Source organism: Polyodon spathula, chromosome 8 (genome assembly GCF_017654505.1).
Source record: "Polyodon spathula isolate WHYD16114869_AA chromosome 8, ASM1765450v1, whole genome shotgun sequence".
Taxonomy (NCBI): Eukaryota; Metazoa; Chordata; class Actinopteri; order Acipenseriformes; family Polyodontidae; genus Polyodon; species Polyodon spathula.
Genome location: NC_054541.1, coordinates 47,319,159 through 47,336,309, shown reverse-complemented (window position 1 = coordinate 47,336,309; position 17,151 = coordinate 47,319,159). Strand labels below are relative to the sequence as shown.

Genomic DNA, 17,151 nt, shown 5'->3' with positions numbered 1-17,151 from the left:
AATGCACAGTAACGTGATTCGTGAGTACAAAAAAAAATCTGTAGCATTCACCAGTTACAATATGCTGCATTTAAAAGAACTATCCAAACAGCCCAAGTCTGTGCGAAAGTTAAATGCACTTTAACTGTCTCGTGCCATTCCTGTAATACACTGTCATTTCTGTTCCTGTTTAACAACTGAAACAAGTTTCCACGAAACAGATTATTATATTGTTTAAATAAAATGCCCTTTTTTAATATTATTCTTTTGGGATTCGGACAGCCTTGAGACAGTCTAACCATATCCAGCTTTGATTGTTTGTTGACAGAACCTTGACTGGTTTTGAAATGGACCAGGCAGCTCCAGTTCCTTTCATGTCAGCTAACACACAGACCACGTGAACCTCAAGGGGTGCTTCAACAGTGTAATCCCTGTAACCTTGCTTCAGTACTTTACGAGGCCAATCGTCCTGCCAGAAATGCTCGCTTTATCTTGGAACACATAGTAAGGGGTAGTGTTGTCTGTGGTGTGAGGTGAAGAGCTCTTAACACCATCGCCTCCACAGATAAAGAAACTGCCACGACTACAAGTGGATAATTGCCTTGAACATTAGCACTAAATTAAACCAGCGATTCCCAATGTAGTAACTTCATAATCCCCTGTAGCAAACATGCATATCTACTGAGCTTTCCCGTACATGCTTCTTGTGGTACACCATGGCAAAAGCACAGCAAAATATAACCAAGCATGGTGAATCTAGAACCCTTGTGCATACAAACTGCATCATATATAAAGAAAAAATATATTAAAGAAATCCATGCATACCCAATCATAGTTTTACTGGTAACAATGAAGCCAGAGCAATAGTATGCCTTCCATTAATACAGTGTGGCTCCATCTGTTCCACTCATTGTGAAGTCCAGCCGCTGTGTCATCTTGAGAGATGCTGTTCTGCTCCTCAGAGACTCCACTTCAGCTCGATTTTTAGGCTAGGGGGATTTTTTTTTTTTTTTTGCAGATAACAAGCTTGCTCCCAAACAATCAGCAAAACAAATCCCTCCATGCTTTACTGTAGGCTGAAGATATTTCAAGGAGAACTCTTACAAGGGTGTTCTTCAGTCCCAAAGGCTTCTACTAGTGATATACATCCGAACAAAAATGTTTGATTGTTAGCTTCCGGTCTGTCAGAAACGATAGGCCTGAAACTTCTGACCGAGCTGCAGACGCTGGGCTTGGGTTGGCTCCACTGAGCTGGCCTGAGCCTTCTGAGAGATCAGCATGTGGGGCCTGGTCTGTCTGGACAAGTGGCTGCTCTTGTTTTAGCACCTTTGGAACTTGTACAAGCAATCCTGAGAGAGGAGCTCCGATACGTTTGTATATTTTGCACTCAATTCTGCCAGCCCCCCCATGCAAGTCTGTAGCATTTTGATTTAAATTGATGAATGTGTCCATTCTTTTATAGTCTGAGCTCAACTGTACAAACACTGCGATTCTGACCATCAAGTCTGGTGTCTGTGTACAAATAAAAAAAAAGAAAACCTTCATCTTGCCTTTTTTATTTAGATGAATCTGAAATCCTGAAAGATGTACATTATTTAATTTTTTGTTTTTTAAAGTATGTTATTGGCATTTGATTTCAACACCCCCAATCGAATGTTTTCAATTTTTATTTTTATTTGCCGATATACATACTTTCAGAGTGCAAGTAATAAAATCTAGCGGATTGAAATGGCTTTCAAATCTATTATTGTTTGGTTTACTCGTGTAAATATAACGTTTTGATTGTTTAAGGTTTTAGCGGGCCCTCTGGGCTTGCAAAAACTCCATGAAGTACTTGACTGTAAAGGTGCCAAACTGAAACTCTATAGACGCTCATGAAGGTTACAGGATACCCTCCCTGGTGTTGAAACAATGACTAATCAATTTATTTCCTTAACATGGTCATATTTAAAAAATATATTCCCTCTGAGATCACCTATGTTATATTGAGTTGCAGTTAAGTAGGAGATGACTGATGTTATGTCGTAATGCCCAAATAATAATATGACGCAATCCTGCATCATGTGAAATGGGCCTCATTATATATGCTCTTAATAACTAACAATGCAGTTAGGAAATACAAATTTATTGGTTTACTTTTTATGGCAGCACCAGTAGTAACCTATAGTAACCTATTCTGTCTGTGTTGCATAACCCTCATGAGTCTTCTCAGATATTCATTAACTATAGTTATCCCTGGAGATTAGAGTATTGTTAATATAAAGTAGTGTAACCGTCTATCCCAATGAGAACCCACAAACGAAGCAACTTGAGTTTTTTCATTTTTTTCTTCCCTTAAGAAAAATTTACATTTGAAAAGGTATTTTGAAAACCCATTATGCCAGATTAGAGACTTTTGACTTTTTTTTTCTTTCTTTGTTTTTAATGCTTTATTCAAAGTAGGAATTGTGTTAAGAGCTGCATTTATTGTGGCTATTCTTTAATTTGTACATGCCTCTCCTGAGCAATTAAAAAAAAAAATGGATCGCCTAATGAACAAAGCAGCCAGATTTGTATGAGAATGCCCCCCTCAAACCCATCACTGCCAGAGACTGGCTTCTTAAAAGTGGACGCTGCTGAACTGTAGAAGGCAACCGCACCACTGGCCAGTGTGTAAAACTGTAATAGGTCTGTTGAGAGGTTACCTAGGCTCGATGTTGCAGGTTAATACACCAAAGTACAGTTTACTATCTAGTCTTACACTTACTTATCAAGTACCTTGCAGGTCCTGTGCTGGCTGATGAGCATTTAGCCACAGCGCCCCCTATGGCAAGGGGTAGTCTGATCCAGAGTATCCAGGATATGATATATGCATCAGATAAATAACCGAAATGTATCAGCTAGATGTAGAATAATGACTAAGACTATGACCTTTAATGAGTGGGTTCCAAGATCTATCAGAGTGCAAATGTTTCAATCCCAGAATAAATGGATGACATTGTTTATTTTAGTGATGTGAAAGCACTGCTGTCTGTTGCTGGTCATCTTGCCAGGACACCCTTGTAAAGGAGGCTTTGCTCTCAAGGGTTTATTCCTGGTTAAATAATGAATGCATACATAATAAATAAGTCAGTTATAGTAGCTGCAATTCGACCAAAACCAGTAAAGCTGCCAAACCAGATGACAATGAGTTGAAACCAACTGGTTCAACTGGTTCAGATTAGGGAGAGTGTACGGTACAAAAAAACAGCAACCACCCTAAAGAATGTCAGTGAAAGGCAGAACTGGGATTTTAAAGCATAAAGCAATGATATTATTATTATTATTATTATTATTATTGAAAGCACACGTTTTAATTGCAAGTGGTAAAGGTGTGTTCTCTCTTGCGTCTTTTTCTCTGCTAGGCGTTTGGATGCCAATCACATCTACAGCGTTCCGCACAACAGCTTCTCTGGCTTGAGTTCCCTGCGGCACCTCTGGCTGGACGACAACTCCCTGACGGAGGTTCCAGTGCAGGCTCTCAGCAGCCTGTCCTCCCTGCAGGCCATGACATTAGCCCTGAATAAAATAACACGCATACCTGACTATGCCTTCGCAAACCTTTCCAGTCTGGTTGTCTTGTAAGTGTGGCTGATTAGGCTGTTGTTGTTTTGTATTTTAACTGGGATAAAGCTAATAAGAACAGCCGGGCTGTGCAGAGAAATTAGATGTCTCTCTGTTTTGTAGCAACAGGCTAAGTATGTGTGTGTGTCTGGTGTGCCGATAAACATCCTTCCTCTAACTGACGCCACTACTGCCTTGGGGCAGCATTTAAAACCTGGAGCTTATGAATGTTTATACCTTTGGCAGCGCCACGGTTTTGCAATCCATTTCCTTACATCTTATTAGCATTAGTTATATTATCTTATTAGCATTTGCGATATTATCACTGGTCGTCTGTTTAAGATATTTCAGTTCTTTGGTCCTTTTCTAGTATGTTATACTTAAACCGAGAATATGCAGACAAAGGTTGAAAAGGTGCAACGTTGTTGCTGCTACCTTTATGTTCAAAGTGACCCCAGTGTTCTAGCTGCTGTACAGTCAGACCATGTGAGCTCAAACCAGGGTACACCAAGGCATATATAGCACTTTGTTTGAAATGTTTGCATAGCCTGAATTAATGTAAAACAAAAAAAGAAAGCACACTAATAATGTTAATAATCTCTAATAATGTTAGTATCCTGGGTTACTCAAGTGGTCTGTGCTGGGCTTGGATCTAGAACCCCCTCCTCATTCCAATCCATGGTCGATTTGTATTGCTATTGCAATCCCAGAATTGGACTGCGGATGAGAAAAGGACACATGCTTTGAAGCTGAAAGCTTTTAACTTTCATTTACTGTACATTTGGCATGACTTGCATGTAATGAGGGTGCCTTATTTTCATGGAGCAAGGCACAAGGTCTTTGGGCTTAGCCAATGAGAAAAGTTTGTTTAAGCCTGCTGGGTGCATTGTTCTTTCCTGACCGTGCCGTTAATGTTTCTCTGCAGACATCTCCATAACAATAGAATTCACTCCCTGGGAAAGAAATGCTTTGATGGGCTTCACAGCCTTGAGACTTTGTGAGTTGACCTCTGACTTCTTTCACTTTAAATGTTTTCATTAAAATGCAGAACGTATCAACAAAATCATTTCCAATTCACCTAAAAAACAGCAAAAACAGAAATGTTTTGTTGTAGCAGAACTGCAAAGGTGCTTCGATTCTAGTCCTGAAGGAGTTTGCATATTGGCTACATGCTGTTGAAAATATCCAGTTGTTTTTATGTCACTTTTTTTTTTTGGTTTGCTGTGTAACCACTGGATCGTTAGACGCCAAACCCATAATGCACCCAAAAAAAAAAAAAAAATGTTATTACTAATTTTATGTTATCTAAACTAATATATTTGTGTTTAGCTTCACTTTGTATCAAATTCCGTTTCAGTCACCACATGCTGGTTTCAAATCCAACTGTGGGCTCAATAGAGCTCTCACAGCCATGTCTAACCTGTCTCCTTCAACGCTGGCCCTCGTAGTTAATGGAAGAAGCCCACCAGTAAGACGTGCCAAGAAGAACACATGCTATATTTCTTATGTCCACTAGAGAGGCGACAATGTCTTGCGCAGGGACAGACATAAACAAACATGATTCGGAGAGCTCTACAGAGGTCACGAGGGTGATGACTGAAACAGTGAACCTCAACAACAGTACAGCTAACTCTCCTATTGTTTAACCATACCAAGTATTCAGATGCCAACATGGGAGTTCATATTTGCCAACTTTTTTTTTTTTCTGTGGGTTTCAGTAAATGTGTCCATGTACATACTGTAATAAATTAAACAAACAGTTTAATAGTAAAACAGGAAAGACTTTTTTTGTTACTGTTTTATATTATTAGTCATAGTTAAGAGTTACAGGTGAAATTAAACATAAACAGATAGAAGGGTATACAGATAGATAGACGTGTTGGACTGGTGATACATGCAAGTGCCCCTTTCATTACGAATTGCATGCCAGTCGAGCACCACACTGAAATCATTTTCATGTAATGATATTTTCACAATCTCTGCAAGCCTTTTCTGCTGTGCTGACGCTGTGGAAGTTTACTAATGCGTCTGGTCAAACAGAGGAGCCACACTAATGTGGCTATCATACAGGACCACCTGTGCCCCAGAAAAGGATCACTGCTTGTAATTGAAACCATGTGAGGACCTGAAAGATGACTTTCTATTGATAGAAGTACAGAAAAATCAAGTGAAAACATTGAAAAATCAAGCCGTGGTTACGCCATCATAAAAGACGACGTGCACAGGACTTTGATTTAATGTTATTTATTTATTTTTTAATATTGCAATTCAAGAAACATGGGTTCCCTCAGTGTGATCAGGTTCTCAGAACATTGGCTGTTTAACGCAGGAAGTGAAGCACAGCAATCAGATCTTCCCTCAGCGTTCCAACGAGCTGAGGATATCGCACTAAGCAGGGAAACAGAGGTCTAGTATGTGAACTAAATTCTGACAACCCATATCCTAGTTAATCAAAGGCAGGCAGGCTAGATATGTACTAACAGGAAGTCGCTTGTGGGAAGCGCTTTATTGTTTATTCTGAGAGAAGGAAGAAAAGGTACAAATACAGGGAAGCTTACTATGTACTGTGCAGTTTCATTCAGAAAGTGTTTTGTAAAAGGAAGCCCTTTTATTTATATCATTTTCAGTTGGCTTGCCAACAAGCAGTTGACTAATACAGTATGCGCTTGCCTGTGCATGGTATTCTTACAGAGAAAGGTTTCTCACCATTGTCTGTCATTATGTCTTTCCTGTTTGTAGTAACAATGTTGCATAAAGATAAACCAGCATTTGAAACTCTGTGTAATGTTAAAGAGTAAGAACGGGGTCCCTAAAAGTCTACCGTCACACGTGCCCACCTGTTGCTACAACTGTTTAAATAACGTACCTGTAATTGAATTTTTCATTTTTAACATCCTGACGACTTTTTACACTTATAATTTTTAAGTCTTATCAAAGCTCTTTTCAAAATGTCCGCTCTAGTGCACTGGGGTTTGAGATCTGTCCTCTAAATCGTTGCTGGAAGAGAGATTATAAAATTAAAAAAAAACGTAAGTGCTCTGACTTTCCTATTCCGTACCACATCATAGATAGATCTTGCTGTGTTACTGACAATGTGGGCAATAATCCTTACACTATCAGTGCACTAGAGCAGCCATTGTGAAAAAAGCTTTGAAACAGACTTTAATGGTATAAGTGTAAAAAGTTGTCAGGATGTTAAGAATAAAAAGAACATGGGAGGTACGCTATTTAAACAGTAGTAACAGATGGGGGTGCAGGACGCTGCCGTTTTCAGAACCCTGCTACTTACTCTTTAAGTCAGCCTTGCTAAAGACACATAGCTAAGCCTGTTGCATAAAGCTGTCTTACTTTAGACCAGTCTAACCTAGCCAAAACACAGGTTGCATTCTGAGTAATGTATGACACTGATCGAAAGGGGAAAGTGGCCGATGTTGTTAGGAAAGAAAGGTGTATGCAGTTTACCACAGCTAAAAATCTATGTCTTTTATAGACTGTTAAGATGTAGCAAACAGGTAGAACTGGTTGTGTTTTTGTGAACAAAGCCATAGAATCATCTGTGGCACAGCTTAATGTTCTCCAGCATTGCCCATGTATACACTCTGCAATGTAATGCGCTGGTATTCTGTTTCCAACCCTATCATTAATTCCAGTTTTCATTTCCCACAGGGATTTAAACTACAATAATCTGGATGAATTTCCAACTGCCATCAAAGCCTTGATAAATCTTAAGGAACTGTAAGTATTTACAATATTAATGAAACCATTTCACTGGCATTTATTATTAAAAAAAGAAGGAAAAAAAACTAAACAATTGCATTCGTAGATATGAAAAGTGATAATTTTGCGTTTTATTGTTTATTTGTTTGTTTGTTTGTTTTAGTGGTTTTCATAGCAACAACATTAAGTCGATCCCAGAAAGAGCTTTTATGGAAAACCCTTCTCTCATATCAATGTAAGTTCTAAAGTGATTGGATTTCTTGTTAATAAAATGAATGTCCTGGCAGTTGCATATTCTTTGCTGTGGATTCCATGGGGAATGCCACATTTAACAGGCACTCCTGTCGATTTGTGAGGCACAATCAACAGGGACTGCAAACCCTACTGGCCAAGTGCCCGGTGAGCTCAAGCCTCAGTGGTGGGGCAGTGTCATTGGACAGTCTGAATTTGTGACAAAAACGGGGGTAAAATAATTGGGCATTTTGCATTTAAAAAAAAAAAAGTAATTTAATAAGAAACAAGCTTATGCATTTATCATGACGTGACATTATATGGACCCTTACATGCAGATGGTATAAGCATATGGGTTTTAATTGTAGTTTATAATCAGTAACACAACTCATCTGTGACATAAATGTATAAATGGTTTCTTTTTTATAGTTTATTGATGGTTTCACTGGTAGCTTTAAATGTTTTTGCGTCAATCACACTTCAAATATGAAAGCTTGTTACATTTCTGGCTATTTATGGATGCCTGATAGAACAAACGATCTATATTCATATAGTTGTTCATATGAGGAGCTACAAGTTGCTTATACTCTTCCACTGTATGTTAGGAACCTCTGGAAAAGTACACCAGCTTTCACATCATTGTATAGAGGTAATGACTGAGATCACTGAGTTCAGAGACTTAAACTGAAACTGGTTTCAGTGCCAGCAGGACCTGGTTCTATTAGCAGAACAGGCGGCAGACTTTATATTACTCATCTGAATACTGGACTTGATTACATATGAACTACTGTACTGAAACAGAGATACGTTGCCCTTGAACAATCTTCATTAGATGATGTGTTTTACACAAACTAGCCAACTGCACCCTGCATTTTAAACATAGCTACTCATAAGTAATTCATTGAACTCTTCTTTATTGACAGATTTTTCTATGACAACCCTATCCAGTTTGTTGGAAAATCTGCTTTCCAGCACTTACCCGAACTGAGAACGCTGTAAGATCCTTGTCCACTTCCTCTCAGCGTTTATTTTCACTCCTCTTTTGAGATTAATCGGAGCCTCGATTAGTGGCTCCGTGTTGCACATCCTGCTTACTAACTGCGTCCATCTCCCACTTTTGTTTTTGTAACTTCAGGTCACTAAACGGAGCCACAGAAATCACTGAGTTTCCTGACCTCACAGGGACCAAGAGTCTGGAGAGCCTGTAAGTTCTCGGCCACTAAAGTCTGATTCATGTGGCTTTTAGAAACTGTCAAGGACCCATGTCCGTGACGTAACACTCTTATTTGAATTTCATCAGGACCCTGACCGGGGCGCGGATAAGCGCTCTTCCCGCAGAGATGTGCGAGCAGTTACCGAACCTTCAAGTTCTGTAAGTCATATCGTGGCATTGTTTCCAACCACTGCAATGTCTTTTTTTTTTTTTAACCCTGCAGTAACAGGCTAATGGCTCTTTTCAATTGTCAGCATTTGCAGGGTATCCTGCTTTGGGCACTTAGTTTCCTTATAAAAACATCTCCTGTGCAACGTCTATAATAAGCATGGCAAAACCAAGGAAGGAAATACTTAGCCAGTTGGGCCCAACACTGCCAAGAGCTGGTGTGCTCAAAGTCAAGTAACAGTAAGAGTTATTTAGATGTGCCAAGGCGTGACTTTAAGCATGGCAATTCCTTGGAGCCATATTTATTAATATAGGCACACAACATTTCGGAAACATTTCAGACCACCAGGAATAAAAACTGTTTAGTTTTTTTTGGCCAAATAGATGTTTTTAATCTTTTTCATTAATAAAAACAAAAGCTAAAAGTATCCACCATGTCAGATATTAATACACTTGACATAGTAATAGGTAATTAAATCATAACACACATCATTTGAAATACTAAACTGAACGCACCACCATTCAAAAGTTGACCTGGGGCGAGGCTAACGCTCCCCTCTGACTTGGTGTTGGTTATATGTCTCTTATACCCCTTTTGAATGAGCCTCGCCATTCTTGCTTCCATGTTACTGCCTTGTCAGTTCTATTTTAAACACACACACACACTTTGCTTTGTAAATATGCCAAACAAAACATTGTGCACTTTAAAATTGCGCATGTGTTGGATCCGCTGCTGTTGAATTAAAATATACATCAGCACAGAATTCTTTCTGGGGTAACAGCATGGGGGATAGCAAGACACACGCAACATACTGGAATAAGCCTTCCTCCACCACGCTTTTTATAGATCTAAATGGGGTAAACAGTCCAGAGGTTTTGGACCTGCAGTACACACTAGTCATAAAAAAAAAATACACAACAAACCTTGACGCATGGCTCGGTCTGTACTGCAAGTAAATTCTAAAATGTTCTGTGTTTTGTGTTTGCATATCATTCTTTTTAGTTAGAGGACCAAAAAGACAAGGTTACCTAAACAAACCAATCTCTCCTGTCTTCTCTGCAGAGATCTGTCTTACAACCTGATTCAGGACCTGCCCACTTTTAATGGTTGTGAAAGGCTCCAGAAAATGTAAGTTAAAAAGAAAATATATATATATATATATATATATATGTATATATATATATAATATATATATATATATAGTATATATATATATATATATTTATTGAAACACGAACATAGTGAAGAGGGTTCAACTTTTTACATGAAATTTACAAAATTTGTGTTAAAAAAAAAAAAAAAAAAAACATCAAAAATCACAAGTGACTTTATTTGCTACTTTGTTTTGGTTTCCAGTGACCTACAGCACAACGAAATTCAAGAAATCCAGACCAACACGTTTCAGCACCTGACTGCTCTGAGATCGCTGTAAGTACCACTTGCTGACTGTAAACTGCAGGGTGTGCTGGAATACTTCTGGCAGTAAAACTGCCTTATAATATCCAATAACAAACCATGCATCTGCATAGGAGGGCAGAGATGCCAAGTACAATAAGCGCCTAAGAAAATATACAAAGAGGAGGAGGCCATTCGGCCCATCAGTGCTCACCCAGTTCCTAGTCAACTCTCTGGCTGTCAATCATTCAGCATCAGCAACATGGCCAGTTAACCCATTCCTTACCCTTGCTACTCTGTGTAAGGAAGAGGCTCCTACCCTTAGTTATACGTGTGTTTGAGGCTAAATGAATTCAGATCCATCATCTTTGCAGCGTATTCCTTTAGGCCATGGGATTAGTCTGGTTGCTGTTCGCTGGACTCTCTCAGTGGCTACAGTGCCCTATTGGTAACGTAGGTAAAAGGGCAGTCTCTCCTGTGTCCTGTGCCTGCACTTGTCAGTCTTGATAAACTCTTGACATGGATGGTGTGGTTCGTATTATAAACCTAACATAAATTAAAAACATCTGCATTTCTTCAACTCATAATAAAAAAAGACCACTCATGGTGCCCCGTTCACAAAACTTTAAGGAATGATTTAAGAAATGTTTTATTAAGGATAGTAAAATGCAAGAAGGAAATGAAATGTAGCCTTCAAAATACAAGTGGAAGCATGCATGTGCTTGCAGTGCAATACCGGTATATATATGTGAGGCTACAAATAGGGTACCAGGGCCATTCATCCATCAATGGAAGGTTAATTGAGGCCTCATATGTGAAATGAACACGCTTGCTTGCTTTGGAAGATGAGTCAGGACGTGATTTGGCAGCCAGGATACAGAAAACGAAACCTACACACATCTAATAATCTGAGACCCAAATCGCAACGTTTACACTCAAATGGGATCCGTTTTAGTTACAAGATGATCACAGTTTATATGCCAGTTACTGAGGAGATCTCCACCTGTGCATTTTAGGGATTGCTGGCCTACATGGGTCTATATATACACTGCTTGTTTTACTCTGGTATGTGTAATCACCAGCAATACACTTTATTCTGTTGAACATGTTATATTATTGTTTCTGTCATTTGGAAGTTTACTTGAGGATAGTAGGGGAGTAATTGTCAAGCTTTTGTTGTTTCACTCTATTTTTGAGGTATGACTGTGACCAGAACTAAAATGTACCAGAGGTTAAGAGTTAATATGTATTATTTATTTGCACCAGAAGGCATACTGAGAGACGCAAAAAATGCCCTGTTGGCCGCTGCCAGGGCACTCTTATTCAGGATGACACGCTAACAATAAAACAAACAACAGTACATTTACGAAGCAAAAAATAATTGCACACATTTCTAGCCTTGACAGTTAAGAGTTCCCATATGAACAAATGTTATTGTATATTACAGCCCTGCCAAAATACCAGGGCAACAACAGTCTCTGGGTTAGGGTTAGTGTACAATAATAGATTGGAATTTTCTGGTTGAAATCATTTTGATTTACTTAGGTCAGGATAAAGATAATTTTATTAATGCATATGTGAAAAAAATATTTCTGAAAAGAGTCTTACATTTAGAAATCTCAAGTACTGTGTCCCGCAATCATGGGATCTGTTTTAATGATCTCAACAGAGGCAGATATTAATAAATACAGTAAAATATCTAATTTTAACATCACTACATACAATGAAGATTCTGTGAAAAGTGGGTCAGTGTCACTCCTGTGGGAAGCACCAGTAGGATTAATTAATTAAAGTACTGCAAAATCAGGGGTTTTAGTGTATTGACCCCATTGTGACATATTACTATGTTTGTGGTGGTTGAGGCAAAGGTTAGAGAACTCACGACATCAAGCGCTTCCAATACCAGGTGAGATCATCAATCAAATGGCTAGTATCTTATTTGTCCTTCGATAAACGATATGCCTAACGATCGGCAAGGAAAGGATTTATATTTTACCCCAATCCATCACATCCCCGCTGTGGGTCAGCCTCCACCTGCATTTTGGCTTCATCTAACAGGGGAGGGCAGCTAACCTGCCCCCCTGCCCATGGCTTCCCCTTGGTCAGCCTCTCCACTTATCTGTGAACTAATTTATGGGCCGGGTAAAGACCATAGAATGTAGTGCAAAATATGTATAATGTAGTGGTGTTGTTCAGTCTATGTTTTAATAAATAACCTAAGATTAGTCTTATCGGGGTCTGTGAGCACTTTTTATGAATCACATTAATAAGCTGCATTGCTATTTTAATATTTATTCACAGTGACCTGGCTTGGAACAAGTTATGTGCAGTTCATCCCAATGGATTCTCCCATCTGCCTTCGTTAATCAAGCTGTAAGTATCGGTAGTACTTCCTAGCGATGGCTTCAGTTTGCTTCTTTGTGAATACTGAACATGCCACTAATCTGCTGATCACTGTCGTTCCACTTCTACAGGGATCTCTCATCTAACCTCCTCTCCTCTCTTCCTGTCACTGGACTGCACGGATTAACACACCTTAAATTAGCAGGCAACACAGACCTCCAGGAGCTATTATCTGCGGAAAACTTTCCAAAACTGAGGTAATGGATTACAACGCAATGTTTTCTTTCATTTATTTGTTAAATTAAAAGGTATTACGAATAATAGATTTTTGCCGTTGCTTATCTGTTTTCAATCAGAGATTAAGCACTTGGATAATTTCCTTTGCTGTGTTTTGTAAAAAAAACACCAATTAACTATCAATTAATATGGGGAGGCAGTGCGGTCCAGTGGTTAAAGTCCAGGCTTTGTAACCAGAAGGTCAAATCCCACCTCTGCCACTGTGTGACCCTGAGCAAGTCACTTAATCTCCTTGTGCTCCATCCTGCGGATGAGATGTTAAATCAATGTCTTATTGTAAGTGACTCTGCATATAATGCACTGTTGACAGCCTACCTCTGTAAAGCGCTTTGTGATGCTGGTCCACTATGAAAGGCGCTATATAAAAATAAAGATATTATTATTATATATTATTTCTTATATAGTGCCCTTTTGTGATAAATTGCCTAAAATAACATAAAATAAATAAGACAGAACAATTTAGAGAAATATTAAAAGATACAGTGTATAAAGAGACCCCATAGTCTTCACTGCTGTGTAAACATGTGAATTCCTCACTGTGATCACAGTCGAATTTGCACCTCTGTTCATTTCTCAAGTGTTTCTTTTTCTCTTCACAGGGTTATGGAGATGCCGTACGCTTTCCAGTGCTGTGCATTCGTATCCTGTGAAAACCACAACAAAATGTCCAATCCTTGGGACAAAGACGAGACCCGTAGCACCGACCACTTTGTCAAGAAGGACAGCGGCATTCTGCTCAGTCAGGGTGTGTTAATGCTCACTATTTTAATAGAGTCTAAAATACTTCCCTGTAACAGACAACAGCGATAATAATAATAAAACATTGTGGAATGTGTGTCTTCTACTGAAGACAAAATCCAGGTGGGACCCGTACTCGAAGTTCATTGCTTTGAAGCCTAAATGAGAAAAGTGCAGGAAAAAAAAAAAAAAACAGAAACAGAAACCATCCCTTAGGCAAATGTAATTCGTAAAACCTGTTGTTTTTGTTTCCAGAAGAACATGACTTTGAGGACTTCCTTCTTGACTTTGAAGAAGACCCAAAAGCTCACCACTCTGTCCAGTGCACCCCAGCACCAGGTAATGTAAGCTCTCTAGCACCAATTCGGTGTGTCCTCCCATCTTAGCAGAAAGCATGCTATATCATGTCATTTGTATGTGAATAGTCAAAGCAGCTCTACTTACACGTCATTGTCAAACAAAAGCAATCTAAATGTTAGAAACATAAGCAGTTCCGTGTAAATGGCTTGTTCCATAAGGAGATGCTGTAAAACGCTTGTGCTGTATTTTGTATTCCAGGTCCGTTCCGGCCCTGTGATCACCTGTTTGGCAGCTGGTTAATTCGCACCGGAGTGTGGATTATAGTGGTGCTGTCACTTGTGTGCAATGGTCTGGTGGCTGTAACTGTCTTCGTTTCACCAACCTACATATCTCCAGCTAAGCACCTCATAGGGCTGCTTGCAGTTGTCAACAGCCTAATGGGGCTTTCAAGTGGTGTCCTGGCTGTCGTCGATGCCTTAACCTTCGGCAGCTTTGCCAAATACGGGGCGTGGTGGGAAAGCGGAATTGGCTGCAGGATCACAGGGTTCATGTCAGTCTTCAGCTCTGAGACGTGCACCTTTTTACTGACGACCGCTGCGCTGGAACGTGGCCTCTCCATAAAGTGCGCCAAAAAACTGGAGTCCAAGTCCACCAAGAGCAACGTCAAGATCGTTTCCGCTTTCTGCTTCATCCTGGCTTTGGCCATCACTGTCCTGCCCCTGCTCCACGTGGGCGAGTACGGGATCTCCTCCCTGTGTTTGCCTTTGCCTTTCGGGGAGCCATCTAGCCTGGGCTTCATGGTGGCCTTGGTTCTGCTCAACTCGCTCTGCTATTTCGTGATGACCGTCACCTACACCAGGCTGTACTGCAGCCTGGAGAAGGGCGAGCTGGACAACTTCTGGGACTGCTCCATGATCAAGCACGTGGCCTGGCTGCTCTTCGCAAACTGCTTCCTTTACTTCCCCGTCGCCTTCCTGTCCTTCTCCTCCCTGCTCAACCTGTCCTTCATCAGCCCCGAAGTGATCAAGTCCATCCTCCTGGTCATTGTCCCACTTCCGGCCTGCCTGAACCCCTTGCTTTACATGTTGTTCAACCCGCACTTCAAGGAGGACCTCGGCATCCTGCTAAAGCAGACGCAGCTGTTAAATAAATCCAAGCAGAGCAGCTTGGTCTCCTTGAACTCAGAGGATGCAGAGAAGCAGTCTTGCGACTCCACCCAGGCGCTGGTCACCTTCACAAGGTCAGAAAACCCAGGTGATGCACCAGAGAGCAAGTCTGTCTCGTCTGCCTCCCAGATCATTGAAGCTTGCCACTCCCAATCAGCAGCGTCTGTTCCCTGCCACTAGAAAAAAAACATGAATATCCTGTAGCTGTCGTTGCTATCTGACTTTATCTTTGGGATTAAAAACTCATTGTAGGTTCCTCAATAAATCTGTGAAAGCTGCCAGACCATGCACTCAGTAAGTTAACATGACGTAACAAGTCTTTTTGCAACATTTTTACACCAGTTAACAGACCAGTGCTTCTCAGATCTGGTCTGCCAAGATTATGAACCGTTACACCTCAGTCCTCAATACCCATTTTGAATTGACATTGCTTTCCCATGAACAAAATACAGCTCACAGAATCTTGGACATTAGCTAATACGTGGCAATTATTCTGTGTAGCTGCAATGCAAATAAGAGCCTGGAGGTTGAAACACAAGCCAGGGCTTGTAAGGCTTGTAAGGTGATCCTTGAGAACTGCTGCTGAGAAGAGCACTGCGCACTGTGGACTAATTACCAACATTATTGCTGCCTGCCTGCCTGCCTGCCTGCCTGCCTGTCTCTCTCTCTCTCTCTCTCTGTCTGCTCAGAACTACAGAGGCTCAGCTGGGTTTGCTAGACATGGGCTTATATCTTTGTGATGTTTTCTATTTCCTCTGCTGTTCTTCAGCCCATGTACGGTACATTTCATTGTAGCAACTTAGCTCTGTATGTTTCATATTAACTTACCTACACCCTGGAAACACTCCTGAACACTTATATGAGACTTACGTCTACCCTAAACCAAAACTTCCTAAGGCTTGGACTCACAACCAACCTCCATTCCAAAGGCACTTGTCTGAACCTTCATTGTAGCTTTGTACTGGAACGTACACAGCACGTGCGAACATGCTGTACAGCATTGTACAACATTCAAATAAATGTTACCTTTGTAAAAGTGCAGCGCAGTGTAATAAAGCAGATAAAAGTAAGTTAAATCATACATAAGCATTGTCAGACCCATAGAGGTATGGTAAAGCCTATATAAAATAAAAACAAGACAAACCATGGTAAATGTAAAGGTCCTTACATTCGTGTTCTGATGTGTACTCAATCAAGGAGTTTATTCTTCAGCTCGACAAAAACAATTCAGGACTGAAAGGGTTACCATGGCATGAAGTAAGACCCTATTTTCTATTCTGATGCATGTCTGATCAGTGCAACTAAACCTCTATACGGTACTATCAAATATACTGGCAAACCGAATTTTACAATCATACAGAACATGCTGGTCTTGCTTTGTTTAACAGGGTAAAAAAAAAACACCTCTATTACTGTAACAAGCTCTATACTGTCCTATGTAAGGTAACTGGTGTGTTTTTTTTTTTTTTATACTTGCTCTTTACAATGTAAGTTTTTTTTTTCATCTCTTACTTCACTGCAATTCAGTTGGTAAGCTTTAGTATTGATTTGAAGTTCGGTGTGTTTGAACAGTATATGAAGTTATGTCTATATGTTGAGTTTGGTTATTTGTAAGTGGCAATGAACAATGAAGACTTGACACTTGAATAAATCCCAAATTAAATGCTACCAGTATGTTTCTAAAGAAAATGTATATATATATATATATATAATATATATAAAAAAAAAGATCTATTCACAAAGCTGTAGCTCAAGCCAAGCTGAGCAGAGCACTTTTCCTCTTGCTGTGCCACAGTGTAAATGGTAACTTACATCCCTCTGCCAAAACTCTGCTTTACAGCTGCACTCAGAGAGCAGACTGCTCTTTCAAAGTGCTTTTAACTTTTCTAGAAAAAAACCTAGAATACATTAGTTAACATAACTGTGAAATCTCATACCCATACCAAGAGGGTCTTTGATAGCAATTGGCAAGTTCACTGCCTTTTACCAGTCTTCATTTTTCATGAAACTTTCCATCCTGT

General features: G+C 39.9%; 1 protein-coding gene across 1 annotated transcript in view; it reads left to right on the top strand.

Moving 5' to 3' along the window:
• The window catches only part of LOC121320062 (leucine-rich repeat-containing G-protein coupled receptor 5-like), a 55,524-nt gene extending 38,723 nt beyond the window's left edge, over positions 1-16,801 (top strand). Inside the window, exons 5-18 of the mRNA XM_041258218.1 lie at positions 3,363-3,578; positions 4,487-4,558; positions 7,228-7,296; positions 7,442-7,513; positions 8,433-8,504; positions 8,645-8,713; positions 8,810-8,881; positions 9,954-10,019; positions 10,248-10,319; positions 12,588-12,659; positions 12,761-12,886; positions 13,526-13,671; positions 13,920-14,003; positions 14,223-16,801. Of these exons, the coding sequence (XP_041114152.1) occupies positions 3,363-3,578; positions 4,487-4,558; positions 7,228-7,296; positions 7,442-7,513; positions 8,433-8,504; positions 8,645-8,713; positions 8,810-8,881; positions 9,954-10,019; positions 10,248-10,319; positions 12,588-12,659; positions 12,761-12,886; positions 13,526-13,671; positions 13,920-14,003; positions 14,223-15,310 (2,296 nt within the window). The 3' untranslated portion in view covers positions 15,311-16,801. The remainder of the gene's footprint in view (positions 1-3,362; positions 3,579-4,486; positions 4,559-7,227; positions 7,297-7,441; positions 7,514-8,432; positions 8,505-8,644; positions 8,714-8,809; positions 8,882-9,953; positions 10,020-10,247; positions 10,320-12,587; positions 12,660-12,760; positions 12,887-13,525; positions 13,672-13,919; positions 14,004-14,222) is intronic.
• The last annotated feature ends 350 nt before the right edge of the window (positions 16,802-17,151 follow it).